The sequence below is a fragment of the Girardinichthys multiradiatus genome, chromosome 14, assembly GCF_021462225.1.
Source record: "Girardinichthys multiradiatus isolate DD_20200921_A chromosome 14, DD_fGirMul_XY1, whole genome shotgun sequence".
Taxonomy (NCBI): Eukaryota; Metazoa; Chordata; class Actinopteri; order Cyprinodontiformes; family Goodeidae; genus Girardinichthys; species Girardinichthys multiradiatus.
Genome location: NC_061807.1, coordinates 7,627,311 through 7,641,741, shown reverse-complemented (window position 1 = coordinate 7,641,741; position 14,431 = coordinate 7,627,311). Strand labels below are relative to the sequence as shown.

The 14,431-nt window shown below is 41.6% G+C and overlaps 1 protein-coding gene across 1 annotated transcript in view; it reads left to right on the top strand.

Annotated features, from left to right (window-relative positions):
• The window catches only part of LOC124880995, a 36,922-nt gene that overhangs the window by 8,565 nt on the left and 13,926 nt on the right, over positions 1 to 14,431 (top strand). The window contains exon 6 of the mRNA XM_047386471.1: positions 5,089 to 5,187. Within this exon, the coding sequence (XP_047242427.1) occupies positions 5,089 to 5,187 (99 nt within the window). The remainder of the gene's footprint in view (positions 1 to 5,088; positions 5,188 to 14,431) is intronic.

The window sequence follows — 14,431 nt, the reverse complement described above, 5'->3', positions numbered from 1 at the left end:
ATTTGACCTATTGGAAGCATATATATAGTAAAGAGAATTTGCCCAAGTACTGAACCCTGTGGTACTCCACAATTAACCCTGGAGTTTAAAGATGATTTATCGTTTACATGAACAAACTGGAATCTGTCAGACAGATAAGATGTAAACCAGCCTAGCGCTGTTCCCCTGATCCCTACAGCATATTCCTGTGCATGAACTGTCCTGAACACATGAATGGAACATTGAATGAAGATCATGAACAGTTCCTCAGAACATGGCTTCTCCAGCTTACTCCTTGCTGCCAGAAATGTGACAACGCTTCCTCTCACATATCTGAGCCACATTTGGCTTCAGAGAGGAGGGACTTGAGACCCTCAGTATGGCTTGAAGATGATCATCAGTAAGTCTGGACCTGTACTTGGACTTGTTAAAATTCAGGGTGGAGAAGAACATTTCGCACAGATATGTGCTCCCAAAAAGGCACATGGTCCGCTTGAACATTTGGGAAAGCTCAGGGAAGCTGGGGGACAATTCTCTCAAAAATTGCCCATGCTTGTCTGCTTTTCCATTCACCTCCCTAAATGTGGCCTTGAGGTCAGAGTTGCATTGCAGGTCAATAAGCTCCATTTGAAGCACAGGAGGAGTATCTTTCAGAGGTGAAGAGGTCTGCAAAAATTCAAAAAGTGGCTCTGTGCCTCTTGAAGTCTGCAAATCTGTGATCAAATGCCTTCTGTAGGTTCAAAATAGCATCAACATACGTCTCACCACTGAATGGTGTGCCTGCATCCACAAGTGCCTTGCATGCTGGGAAATGGCAAAGGTTTGTCTGAGAGAGCTGGGCTTTCCATAACACAAGTTTTGTGGAGAATGCTCTTATGTTGTCATAGGCAGCACTGACAAGCTGCCCCTGGCCTTGTAACGTCTTGTTCAGTACATTCAGCTCATGTGTGATGTCGACAAGAAAAGTCCATGAGCCATTTCTGATCATTCAACTCGGGAACAGCCATCCCATCCTTCTCCATGAAGGGTTTCACTTCTTCTCTGAGTTCAAAAAATCTTTTCAAGACATTTCCCCTGCTGAGCCAACGTACCTCAGTGAAGTAGAGCACATCTTCATATTCTGACTCCATTTCCTCTAAAAAAGCATGGAACCTCCTGTGCTTTAAGCCCCTGGATCTGATGTTGTTGATGCATTTCACAACAACAGACATCAGGTTGTCACACTTCAGGCATTTGCTGCAAAGGGCCTGCTGATGGATAATGCAGTGCAGAGCAATGGCCTCTTCTACACTCTCCTCCTCAAGTTTTCTCTGAACAAGTGCCACCAGTGCATTTTTCCTCCTAGTCATTGATGGTGCTCCATCGGCTGTTATTCCAACAAACCTATTCCATGGCAAACCGGTATTCTCAATGGCATCACACAGCTGGCGAAATATCTCATGAGCGGCGGTCTGGCCAAGCATTGGAATTACTCTGAGCAACTCCTCTGTCACTTCACAATTTCGATCAACACCACGGACATAAATTGAGAGCTGAGCAGTGTCAGTTATGTCTGCGCTCTCATCAAGAGCAACTGAATATGCATCAAAACATCTGGCTTTCTCACACTGTTGATGATAAATGTCACTTGACGAGTCAGAAATGCGCTCTGCCACTGTGTTGGCAGAAAGGCTGATGTTGCTGAACTGACTTTTCTTTTCCGGACAAACTATACTTGCAGCCTGTAATATGCATTTGTTTACAAACTCTCCCTCTGTGAATGGTTTTCCCGCCTTAGCAATCATCTAATTAACCGTATAGCTAGCTTCGACTGCTGCAGCATTCTCTTTGGTTGCCTTCTTGAAGAAATCTTGTTGCCTCACTAGGCATGTTTTAAGGCTGGCAACCCGGTTGGCTCTCTCATCCCCCTGGTGTTTTGCACATTCCTCAGCATGTTTAGTTGAATAATGACGTTTCAGGTTGTATTCCTTGTGCAACTTGTGCAACTTTTTCAGTGCAAATAAGGCATGTCAGGATGCCCCCTGTGCTCAACAAATACTGTGTCTCCCACCTTTGCTGAAATTGTTTGTGCTCGTCACCCATCTTTCTCTTCACTGCAGGCTTTGGCTTTGACAGAGACATGATGAGGGTGTGACAAAATGTAGTTTATTCCACTTGGCGTTGCTCTTGTTCCACGTTTCATAGAAGTCTTTAGCCAGCTAGCGACGCATGGAGTACGTCTCGACAAGTGACGTCATTTCCGCTTCTACTTGTCACAACAGCGCGGTAGCAGTCGCCTTTCTCCGTGTTTGATCGTGGCGACTGCTACCGGACAGTTCGTCATCCGCCACACTGTTGTTACAAGCGTAATATGCATGAAGTTGGTGTAGCTTAGCCTAACACCAAATATCAGCCATGATGAGGAACGGTGGGCGGGACTTCCTTCAGAGGTCCACTCCCCCTGCGGGCTGCACTAATACAGGTCCTTGTCAAAATATTAGCATATTGTGATAAAGTTCATTATTTTCCATGATGTAATGATGAAAATTTAACATTCATATATTTTAGATTCATTGCACACTAACTGAAATATTTCAGGTCTTTTATTGTCTTAATACGGATGATTTTGGCATACAGCTCATGAAAACCCAAAATTCCTATCTCACAAAATTAGCATATCGTTAAAAGGGTCTCTAAACGAGCTATGAACCTAATCATCTGAATCAACGAGTTAACTCTAAACACCTGCAAAAGATTCCTGAGGCCTTTAAAACTCCCAGCCTGGTTCATCACTCAAAACCCCAATCATGGGTAAGACTGCTGTCCAGAAGGCCACTATTGACACCCTCAAGCAAGAGGGTAAGACACAGAAAGACATTTCTGAACGAATAGGCTGTTCCCAGAGTGCTGTATCAAGGCACCTCAGTGGGAAGTCTGTGGGAAGGAAAAAGTGTGGCAGAAAACGCTGCACAATGAGAAGAGGTGACCGGACCCTGAGGAAGATTGTGGAGAAGGGCCGATTCCAGACCTTGGGGGACCTGCGGAAGCAGTGGACTGAGTCTGGAGTAGAAACATCCAGAGCCACCGTGCACAGGCGTGTGCAGGAAATGGGCTACAGGTGCCACATTCCCCGGGTCAAGTCACTTTTGAATCAGAAACAGCGGCAGAAGCGCCTGACCTGGGCTACAGAGAAGCAGCACTGGACTGTTGCTCAGTGGTCCAAAGTACTTTTTTCGGGTGAAAGCAAATTCTGCATGTCATTTGGAAATCAAGGTGCCAGAGTCTGGAGGAAGACTGGGGAGAAGGAAATGCCAAAATGCCAGAAGTCCAGTGTCAAGTACCCACAGTCAGTGATGGTCTGGGGTGCCGTGTCAGCTGCTGGTGTTGGTCCACTGTGTTTTACCAAGGGCAGGGTCAATGCAGCTAGCTATCAGGAGATTTTGGAGCACTTCATGCTTCCATCTGCTGAAAAGCTTTATGGAGATGAAGATTTCATTTTTCAGCACGACCTGGCACCTGCTCACAGTGCCAAAACCACTGGTAAATGGTTTACTGACCATGGTATCACTGTGCTCAATTGGCCTGCCAACTCTCCTGACCTGAACCCCATAGAGAATCTGTGGGATATTGTGAAGAGAACGTTGAGAGACTCAAGACCCAACACTCTGGATGAGCTAAAGGCCGCTATCGAAGCATCCTGGGCAGTGCCACAGGCTGATTGCCTCCATGCCACGCCGCATTGAAGCAGTCATTTCTGCAAAAGGATTCCCGACCAAGTATTGAGTGCATAACTGTACATTATTATTTGAAGGTTGACTTTTTTTGTATTAAAAACACTTTTCTTTTATTGGTCGGATGAAATATGCTAATTTTGTGAGATAGGAATTTTGGATTTTCATGAGCTGTATGCCACAATCATCCGTATTACAACAATAAAAGACCTGAAATATTTCAGTTAGTGTGCAATGAATCTAAAATATATGAATGTTAAATTTTCATCATGACATTATGGAAAATAATGAACTTTATCACAATATGCTAATATTTTGAGAAGGACCTGTATATTACTCACAATTCAGTGCTGCAGATGACGTTCTGAGCAAAAACCAATCAAACCGTCAACATAATCAGCCATCAAATCAGAATAATAAGAACTGCATAAACTTTAGACAGCAAGCCGACAAATATAATTTTTTACTGGTTTTCCAGGCTCAACATTGTACCAACAAGATACCAGTGGGTTCAGAGTGAGTCTGGGCAGTCAGTAGGCCATAACACTGAAGTTACCTTTCAAACAAACACTGGCATGTCGAGAGTCTGGTGTGTAAGCCTCCTTCGCTTCCTGCATTTTCTTCTCCTCAAAACAATTGCTTGTTGCAGTTTTAAATAGTTTTTTTTAGCAGCAAGACTGTGAAAACAGCGCTGGTTCCCGCCCTTTTTGATGTTGCAGTTACGGTGCAGAGGTGCAAGTTGATGACGTAACCTCTACTGTCCCAATTCTCCAATTTTGCAGCTTGTAACCTGCGTACTTCAACCCCTACATGCACTTGTACAAAGTAAACACTTCATAGAGGGGCGTAGGGTGGGAATTGGGACAGAGCCATACTTTCATATCACGGCGGGGGCCACAAGATATCGTCCTGCGGGCCGCAATTGGCCCGAGGGCCACGAGAATGAGACCTTTGTTTTAGATCATCTAAAACATTGATTTTATAGCAATAAAATCTATTTAAGCAAAACATAATACTTACTCAGATTGGCTTTTTGTTCCAAATTTCATCTTTTATAATCTGTACCTTCAACAATTAAAGGAAAACACATACATTTCACTGATGCTTTCATTTAAGCTTAAATGAGGCAAATAAAGCTCAGTGAGTCTTTGGTTGGTGTGTTTTTCAGCAGATCTTCATGCTGGACTCTAACAGCTCTGCAGGCGTCCAGTTTCCTGTTTCTGAACATGTTGGTCTGCAGGACAGAAACAAAACGCCTGAACTGTTAAATACAGGCTGCTTCACTGTTCACTATCAAAGCCCAGATATTTAAAATGCAAATGCCAATATTTTCTACCTTTAATTTGACGTTTGCTGCTGTATGGAAGGAAGTAAATGTGATGTTTGCATCTTTGCACAGACGACAATCCAGCTGCAGTCTACTCAGCGGTGAGAACAGGGGAAGTGACTTATGGAGAGATAGTCATCAAGAAAAAGAAGGAGAAGTCAAAGACCAGAGGTAAAAACTCTTCTTTAGACAGCTTGCTTAATGTTGGACTGTTCCTCTTTTCTGAAAGCACACAGTTCTGTTTATTTTTTATTTGTGGTGTTTTTGTGCAAGAAAAGAAAAGGAGATAAAGTAGAGACTTCTCTTTTCCTGCAGTAAAAACAACCACAAAGGAACATTATTTAGAAGAATATGAAAATGCCTTAAACAAATGAATAAGTCATAGGTCTGATTTCCTCTCACATTTAAAGAAAGACATTCTTAATTGGTCAATAATTGACACTACTGGCACAGACATAAAATTAATCTTTTTCTTGGACTTTGATATAAAGTAAAGTTGGTCAAAATAAATTTGTAAGGATTAAGGCCTCAGAGGTTTGTTGAGAGAACTAGCATCATGAAGACCAAGGAACCCAGCAGACAAGTCTGGGAGAACGTTCTGGAGAAGTTTAAAGCAGGGTTAGGCTCTAAAACAATATCCCAGGCTTTGGCAGCAGAATTTGTTGTTTATGTAGTTTGGAACCCGTAACCTTTTAAAACCTTGGAATAATCGTACATCAATATCCGTCTCATTGCTCATGTCCTGTGGTGCTCACCACAATGAGGCTGGGGATCGGGTCAGCAGATATAAGGTCTGTCTGCCCTCTGCTTTTTGCAAGAATTTTTTTTTCTGTTGTTCCTTATTTTATTTTGGGTAGTTTGTGATAACTTAAAGATTGTTGGCTAGCAGTGGCTACACCACGCCCAGACTCTTTTCATGCGTCGTTCCATGATTGTGGAATAATCTACCAAGCGCTACCAGAACTGGGGCGTTTCTGTCTATCTTTAAGACCCAGCTATTGAAAGCATCCCCTTAGCATGAACTGCCACCACCATGTTACACTGTAGGGATGGTGTGTTTAGGGTGATACGTGGCATTCTGCGTTCTGCATGTAGAGCCCAAAAATCAATTTTGCTCTAATCTTAGCAGAGCCTCCTCTTCTACATAATTTTAAGGTTTGTGGCAAACTGCAACCAGGACTTTTTTTTCAGAGCTGCACCATGTTTTGAATCCCAATCGTCATGGTAACATCAATGTATGCATATCGCAAAGGTAAATTACTGCTTGAATTTTGGTTGGATTACAGATTTGAAATGTCACTCTGGAACTGCCCTTGACGCACAGCACATTTATATTTCTAGCAGCTGAATAATCATTTTTACAGTTAAAGCCTGTTTAGCACCCAGATGGAGGCAATAAAGTTGTACAATGGATAATTAGACATAGGTAGAAACATTAAAGCTGCAGTAGAGAGTTCTGAGAAAACAGTGGACTTAGCCTAAAGTTTGACCTTAGGGATCCCTCCGCTTTGCTCTCTGCTGTGCTATAGCGCTCCCTCCACAGTGAAGCCAAATGTAAACGCGCAGGCTAGTAAGCAGGGCCACCGATGATGGTGAGTAAACAGCTGTGGCACATTCACTGGTAGAGACGAAACATCAACGATATGATTTACATTGACTATGACCTGCCCATACATTGATACCAAACTTGGTCCTCAAATCATTAGCACAGCTGTAGCACACCAGCACTCCTGAACTTGAGCGATGGTACGCACTGTGCAGGAGAGGCGTGTGAGCAGGACATACACGAGCGTGATTGATTCTGCTAAGTCATTCCTCCTGGCTCTGATTGGTAGTTTCTGAACAAAAGCGGTGTATTTCTGGGACCAATGGGAGGAGCCAGAGGAGCTTGATTTTTTTCACAGATTATCTGTCCATATTCCACTGTCAGGACATAGCGACAGTTTTAACAAATATGGAAAAAATGTTTTTTTTACAAAAGTTACCTACTGCAGCTTTACGTACTGCTTTAGCGAGACATTTTTGGTTTAAACAGTGTCTGTGTAAAGTTAGCTTGAGGAAGTGGTGATGTGTTTGTATAGGAGGAAGTGGCACACATAGCAGAATATACTGAACTATCTTTGTAATGTTTGATTATAGGTTTCAGATCTGTTTTTTGTGAAACTTTTCATCCAAAAATGAGAAGCTTTGAACTGCTCACAAAGTCGCAGAGCGCTGTACAAGATAAACACATTAAGTTGCATTCACTATAAAAAACAAGCATATAAAAAGCTCAATAAAATCATGACATAAAAGCCTGGTGGAACAATACAGTTTTTAGTTGGTTTTTAAAAATGTCCACAGAGTCAACAAACCAAAGTTTAACAGCTTTGGTCTCCTTTGTTAGTCTGTTCCTGGCCTGCCTGTACCGCGCCCAATCTCCACTGCTGTGAGCTTCTTCCTTTTCCCTGCGCAGGTTCCTGAGGTGGGGAGTAAACCATGGCTTGTTGTTCCCAAAGGTGCAGAAGGTCTTGGTCTGCACACACATGTCCTCACAGAAACTGATGTATGATGTCACCACATCAGTTAGTTGGTTTAGGTCAGTGGCTGAGGTTTCAAATACAGTCCAGTCTGTGCATTCAAAGCAGGCCTGTAGCGTCTGCTTTGATTCCTCAGTCCACTTCTTAACAGTGTGAACCTTGGGTTTGGAAGCTCTTAGTCTCTGTCTGTAGGTTGGGATGAGGTGGATTAGATAATGATCCGAAAACCCCAGAGCAGCCCTGGTAACAGCATGATTTGAGTCCTTTAAAGCTGTGTAACAATGGTCCAGTGTGTTTTTGTCTCTGGTGGGACACTTAATATGCTGTCTGTATTTGGGGAGTTCATTGGAGTGGTTTGCTCTGTTAAAATCTCCCAGTATTATGATGAAAGAGTCCGTGTATTTTTTCTCCAGGTCTGTAATCAGCTCAGCAAGATGTTTTTCCACACAATAGTGCAGCCATGCGGTAGAAAATATGAGCCAATTATTAAAACGAGGAAATCTGTCTCGGTGAATTAAACGGTTTACAGATTATGGAAAATGACTCCAGATCCGGACTACCGGTACATGTTTTTCCCAGTACTTTTACGTCTCTGCACCAACCTTCGTTTATATAAAAGCAGATTCCGCCTCCTCGCCTCTTCCCCGATAGCTCCGCGCTGCGATCTGCTCTGAATAGCTGGAAGTTCGGCATCAGCAGTGCGCAGTCCGGGATGTTTTCACTCAGCCATGTCTCGGTGAAGCAGAGAACCGCTGATCCACAGAGGATATATATTTACATTATAATTAAAAATCATAATTGAGGAAAATAGTTTTCTCAACCAAAAATCATTGCTTACGAATAGAAATCAGAGATGTCCTCTGGTGTGGTGATTATGGGCTCAAAGCATTTAATAATTACAATTAGTTAATTCCTTAATAATTGATAATTACTAACCACAAATATCACTGTTAATCAACTGCTCCGCTGAATGGTGGAGGAACTTCGACCTTAGGTTAACAGAAACTCACTCCTGCACAAAAATGAACACAGAATTTTTATTAAACCTGTTGACTCTCTTGCAGCGGGTCTCTCATTATTCACCCTTGGAGCTACAGAGTCTTCCCCATCATCTGCAGCTTGTGTAGACATCTTCTCAGGTGTCTAACTTACTCCGATACATAAGACACAGGAGACATTCTTTGTTGTTGAAATGGTAGCCACACTGCCCCGTTCTGGTTCGAACACGCACTGAGCATCGAGAACAGGGGAGGCTCTGCCTTTATTACTTTTTACAATAGTGTGTAACCTTCCACGCTACAAAGTAGTGCCAACCCAAAATAATACAACAGTGGCATACATTGTACTCAACACCCCCACTCAATTGTGCCACTCACTTCAGCCACAACACTAGTTTCCAAACATATATGAACAAAACTTTTCAATCTTGGCCCTTGTGGCAGATTTTGTGAACACATCTGCGACCATGTTGTCTGTAGGACAGTACACCAAAACCATTTTACCCTGTAAAACGTTCGACCTTATGAAGTGATACTTAATGTCCACATGCTTGCTCCTCTGACGATTCACAGGATTCTTTGCAAGGCTTATAGTCCCTTGGTTGTCCTCAAACACTTTAGCTGTTTGTTCAAAACTGTGGTCCATGTCCTGTAGTAGTTGAGATAGATAGAGCGCTTCTTGAATAGTAGCTGCCATTGCTAAATACTCAGCTTCACATGTTGACAATGAGACCGTTTGCTGTTTTCTTGTTTTCCATGAAACGATAGCACCGCTCTGACTTAGGCTGAAGCAGTAGCCAGTTGTGCTTTTACTGTCAATAACATCATTGGCCCAGTCTGCGTCGGAATATCCTATGAGCTCCAATTTGGTGTCACACTTCTCATAACACAACTCATAGGCATCGGTTCCTTGTAAATACCTGTACACATGCTTTAAAGCTGTCATATGTTTCTCCCTTGGATCTGACATGTGCTGTGACAGTTTACTCACAATCCAGCTGATATCGGGCCTAGTACAAGTCATTATATAAATGAGGCTGCCCAACATTTCTCTGAACTTTCTTTGATCAGTTTGTTCCCCTTCAGGCATTAGGTCACATTTGATTTCACTAGGGGTGGCTCTGGGTTTACACTCAGCCATACCAAACCTTTCCAGTATTCTCTTTATGTACCTGGACTGGTTCATTTTGATAGAACCTTCTTTTTGTGTGAAATCAATCCCAATAAAATGGGTGAGATTCCCAAGGTCTTTCATTTTAAACTTACTTTTCAGTTTCTCCTTGACCTCTCTTAGACACATCTCATTGCTTGCAGCCAAAACTATATCATCGACCCATACTAATAAAATAACTTTTTCTTTATCAGACAACTTTGTATAGATACAATGATCAACCTGGCTCTGTACAAACTCATTCATAATCAGAAATTTATGCAGCATCATATTCCAATTCCTCCCGGATTGTTTGAGCCCATAAATAGATGTATTCAACTTGCACATGAGTCGCACACCGTTCTTTGGTTTAACCTGGAAACCTTCGGGTTGGTCCATGTATATTTCACAGTCAATGGGCGCATGTAAGTTTGCAGCTTTAACGTCCATCTGGTTTAGTATAAGGTCATGCTGTGCTGCTAGTTGCATCAGCACACGTAGTGATGTTAAGTTTGCAGTTGGAGAGAACGTCTCTGAATAGTCAAGTCCCTCTACCTGACTGTATCCCTTTGCTACATACCTGGCTTTATATGTCTCGTTCCCTTTATTATCTTCTTTGAGAGCATATACCCACCTTCCCCCCACTGTCTGCCTACCTTCTGGTAATGTTACAAGTGAGAAGGTGTTGTTTTCTTTAAATGAAACCATTTCATCTCTCATCGCCTTTTTCCACCTATCAGATACTGGCGATGCCATAGCCTCGTTAAAGGTCTGTGGCAGTCCAGCTGTAGCTCTGTAGCAGTAATCAATGGTTAACTCACTACTCTGCACTACACATTCATAGTCCTCCAAGTATTTGGGTTTCGTTCTGACTCTACCATTAGTACAAGTAGCCTGGGAGTCATTAGTTGGATTTGTGTCACTCTTCAGCTCTGAGTCTCTCTCTGTGTCTGTCAGTTCTGTTTCTTTGGTTAGTGGCTGACTAGTTTGACTTGGTGTAGTTATCCACTCCATGTAGTGGTCTTCTGTTTGGTCCCCATCAGTCTGAGTATGCTTCTCAGTCAAACCCCTTGTAATGAAGTGGGCCAATCTGTGTTTCTGAACTTTGTTTGTCTCTGGAAAATAAACCATGTAAGCAGGTGAATAACGATCAAAACCAACAAAAATTCCCTTTTTGCCTTTAGGATCGAGCTTCTTCTTGTTTTGCTCATACACCATACATTCAGAACCAAACGTATTCATTTTGGACACATCTGGCCTCTTTCCAGTGAAAAGGAAATAGGGGGTTTCCCCTGTTCTCTTACAGTAACACCTATTTCTTATAACTGCAGCTGTCCTGGCTGCGTAAGGCCACAGATTCTTGGGTAAACCTGACTCAATCAGCATGCATTGGACCATTTCAAAGAGTGTGCGCCAATTCCTATCTGCTGTCCCATTTTGATGGGGAGAGTAGGGCGCTGACCTCTTATGCTTTATAGCATTGTCCCTCAACAATGACTGGTACTCCTCTGACACAAATTCTGTTCCATTGTCTGATCTCAGACGTTTTACTTTACCGTAAGGTGCAGTGTCTGCCAAGAACTGCTTAGTTGTGTTGGGACCACAGCCATGGGTTTCAACATTAAAACTCCGGTACATACTTTCCTGGAACTTTTCAAAATAAAGTGCATTAACCTTCTTCCAGCACAGCCAAGAAAGGGGGTAACTGCAGACTTCCTGTGGCGCCATTACCCAAATAAAAGCCCCCACCTTTCCACAAGTCTTTCTCTTCCACGCGGCCTTCCGTAGGAACCGGATAGGAGGGGAAAGCACGCTGAGGTCTTTTGCTGGCAAAAAGACATAAATTCAACTGGATCCGAAGCCATACGATCACCGATCATATGCAAAGTTAAGTAGAATGAAATAATGTCTGTGTATCCGGTATTTTCATTCATGAACGGGGAAATTAAGGTGTAAGAGTTGCTTACATTTTCTCTTCGAGGCCCCACAGAAGCAAAACTGTTCGAGAGAAGCCCCGAAGACGGCAGAGACCGCAGCGGACAACGTTCGTTCTTCATCCACAGCTGGAGGTTAGCGGGAAGCTAACCTTTGTTCACCGAACAAACGCACCTTCTGATCGGAAGAAACTGAATAAGTTAGCGGGAAGCTAATTCTTTGTTCACGACGGATATCTTCTTCAAACTTCGCCCTTGGACAACATTCCCTCAACAAGTTCAGAGGTTGGGTTTGGGCAGACTAACAGTTAGGATGAAATAATCTGAACGTTTTCATTCTATGAAGTTTGCTTTGTGGAACCTGGCGATCTTCAGCACTAGTAGCCTAGCTACGGCACGAGCCGGTTCCGTGTTCTTTGTATGTTTTAAAGCTAAGATAAACTTTATTAAAAGGGTGGTTTTAACCAGAACATTGCTCTTAACGCGCCGTCCGCACTTATGCATTTTAACCCTGGTATTTTAAAGGTATGTGTTGATTCTGGTGCTAAGCTATCTTCTAGCTTAGCACTTTAGCTAGCTTCTTTGTTAGCCCAACGGCCAGCCAGTAAGAACATGTGTGCTAGCATTAAGGCTAGTCAACAGAAAGGTTGTTAGTTTTCAAGCTAGTGAATAATAGTCCCTGAACATCATTTGCTAGAGTTGATAACTAAGTAAACACCATTAAGCCCAATTTCTCCAGAAAGATTTGGCTCTTTTCCAAAATACTCAATAATATTTCTTCAAATATTATTTTAATAAATAAAGGCAGTTAATTAGACACCGTTGAGAATTAGTCATCCAGGAGGTTGGTTTTATTCAGCAGATCATTGTTTAAAACATTATTTTATTAAAATAATATTTAATCTGATCTTGCATTGTGAAGGGTTGTCTAAATGTTGCTGATTATTTTCTAAGTTAGTTCCAAAACTAACTTGTCTTCACTTCCAGATTCTTCAAGATAATCCTTGGTTCTCAAACATAAACATTGCATGGTAATGTTGCATCACTCTTTTTGGTCATGATTTCTAATCATCTTTCATCAACTTGTTTATATTGTACATAGTCCATTAGTCTTCATTATTCTTTAATTCTGCTTGGTAGTTTAGTTGGATTGTTTTAGCATAGTAAAGAGTTTGTTGATTGAAGTATGTTTGACTTTGAGTTGACTTATTTTTGTTAATAACTTCTTGTATTTTAAGAAATTGTGTGAATTCATTCCATATGTGTGCAGAGTTTATGCTGTTCAATAATGCCAGAGCTCGTCTCACACCTTTCTATTCTGTCCTAATACCATCGCCTTAATGGGGCTGGTATTCACAGGACAATCCTTAACAGACCGGAATATTATTTGGTAAAATATTAAAACATTAATATTAAAATATTAATATTAAATATTAAATAGTATTCTCAGATTCATATTTCCAATATAGTGGCGTCCCTGGGTGGGCATTATTATGAACAGCTTGCACTGTACATAAATGTGAATGAATAAAGCAACAACTGCACATTATTGAGGTACCAAGTGATTAGCTTAAAACCAGCTGTCACTGGTCACAATCGGACTCAAAACATCAGAGTTCTAACATCAGATGTCACTGATTATATTTAAGAGAACATTATAACTCGTGACACTCCAGGAGTTCACAAATTTAGACTTTCGTCAAAATAAATAACTCCAATATCTCCGTGCTAGGAACAATCAACTCTGCTACATAAGCAAAATTTTAGATGTTCTGACTCAATCTGGTTTCTTCTGTGTAAGCAATAACTTGAGACTTGGTTTAACTTCAGTTAACCTCAATGTCCAGACAGTTGCTGCACATCTGTATCCAGAGGCTGTGTTTGTGTAAGACCACAATTTGAAACTGAATTAACTTTGCAGTTAATTTCAATATCTGACTTAATTTTGATGCATGTATCCATTCAGGAGCTTTATAGTTTGTTTTATGGTTTGAAAGAACAGGAATTGTGCCAGATTAAATCCCAAATTTAAACTGATCACCCTGCCATAAAGGGGGTTGAATCAAAAGTCATATTGCAATTATTACACTTAGGAGGTGTAGCAATTTTCTTTTCCCTTTGCATTTTAAACAAAATTCCCTTAAAGGTTAAGAGTAGTGTCTAATCACTAGTTCTCCCAAAGAAAGGTGAAAACTTAACTCTAAAATCACAAATATCCTTAGAGAAAGGAGTAGCATTATAACACTTGGAGCATAGTGTTATCATAAGTCACAGGTTGAATGATCAACTGGTGCACCCATTTTACAATCAAATGTTTCCAATATATGTATAGTCAGATATACATATATAGCTGGACATACATTTGTTAGATGTTGTTGCTTTTAGCAACATTCTCATAACTTTGTTGTTGTTTTGTAGTGTCTGCCAGAATGATGGAATCACACTCCATTATGAATTCAGCAGACGTGGGGATGCAGAAGGTGGTGGTTGCTGATCTCATCCGTTTGTCTCCAGATGAGCGGGATGCTTTAAATCAGTTTGACCTTGCTGCTTGTGATAAACAGATTCAAGAATTACTTGACCTAATTGGAAATCCAACTAGAGAGATTGTGATTTCAGATGTTCTTTGTCAGCTTACCTTGTTGTATCAGCAGAAATCACAACTGGAAGCTAAAAGATATTTTCAGTTACAGACTGACCACCAGATGGCCCTTCAAAGAGAGATTGCTGTGAAGATTGAGCTCTCAAAAGCCCAGGAGAGGACCAAGAAAGCTGAAGCAAAGTTAGTGGACCTGAAGGCAGATGAGCTCAATG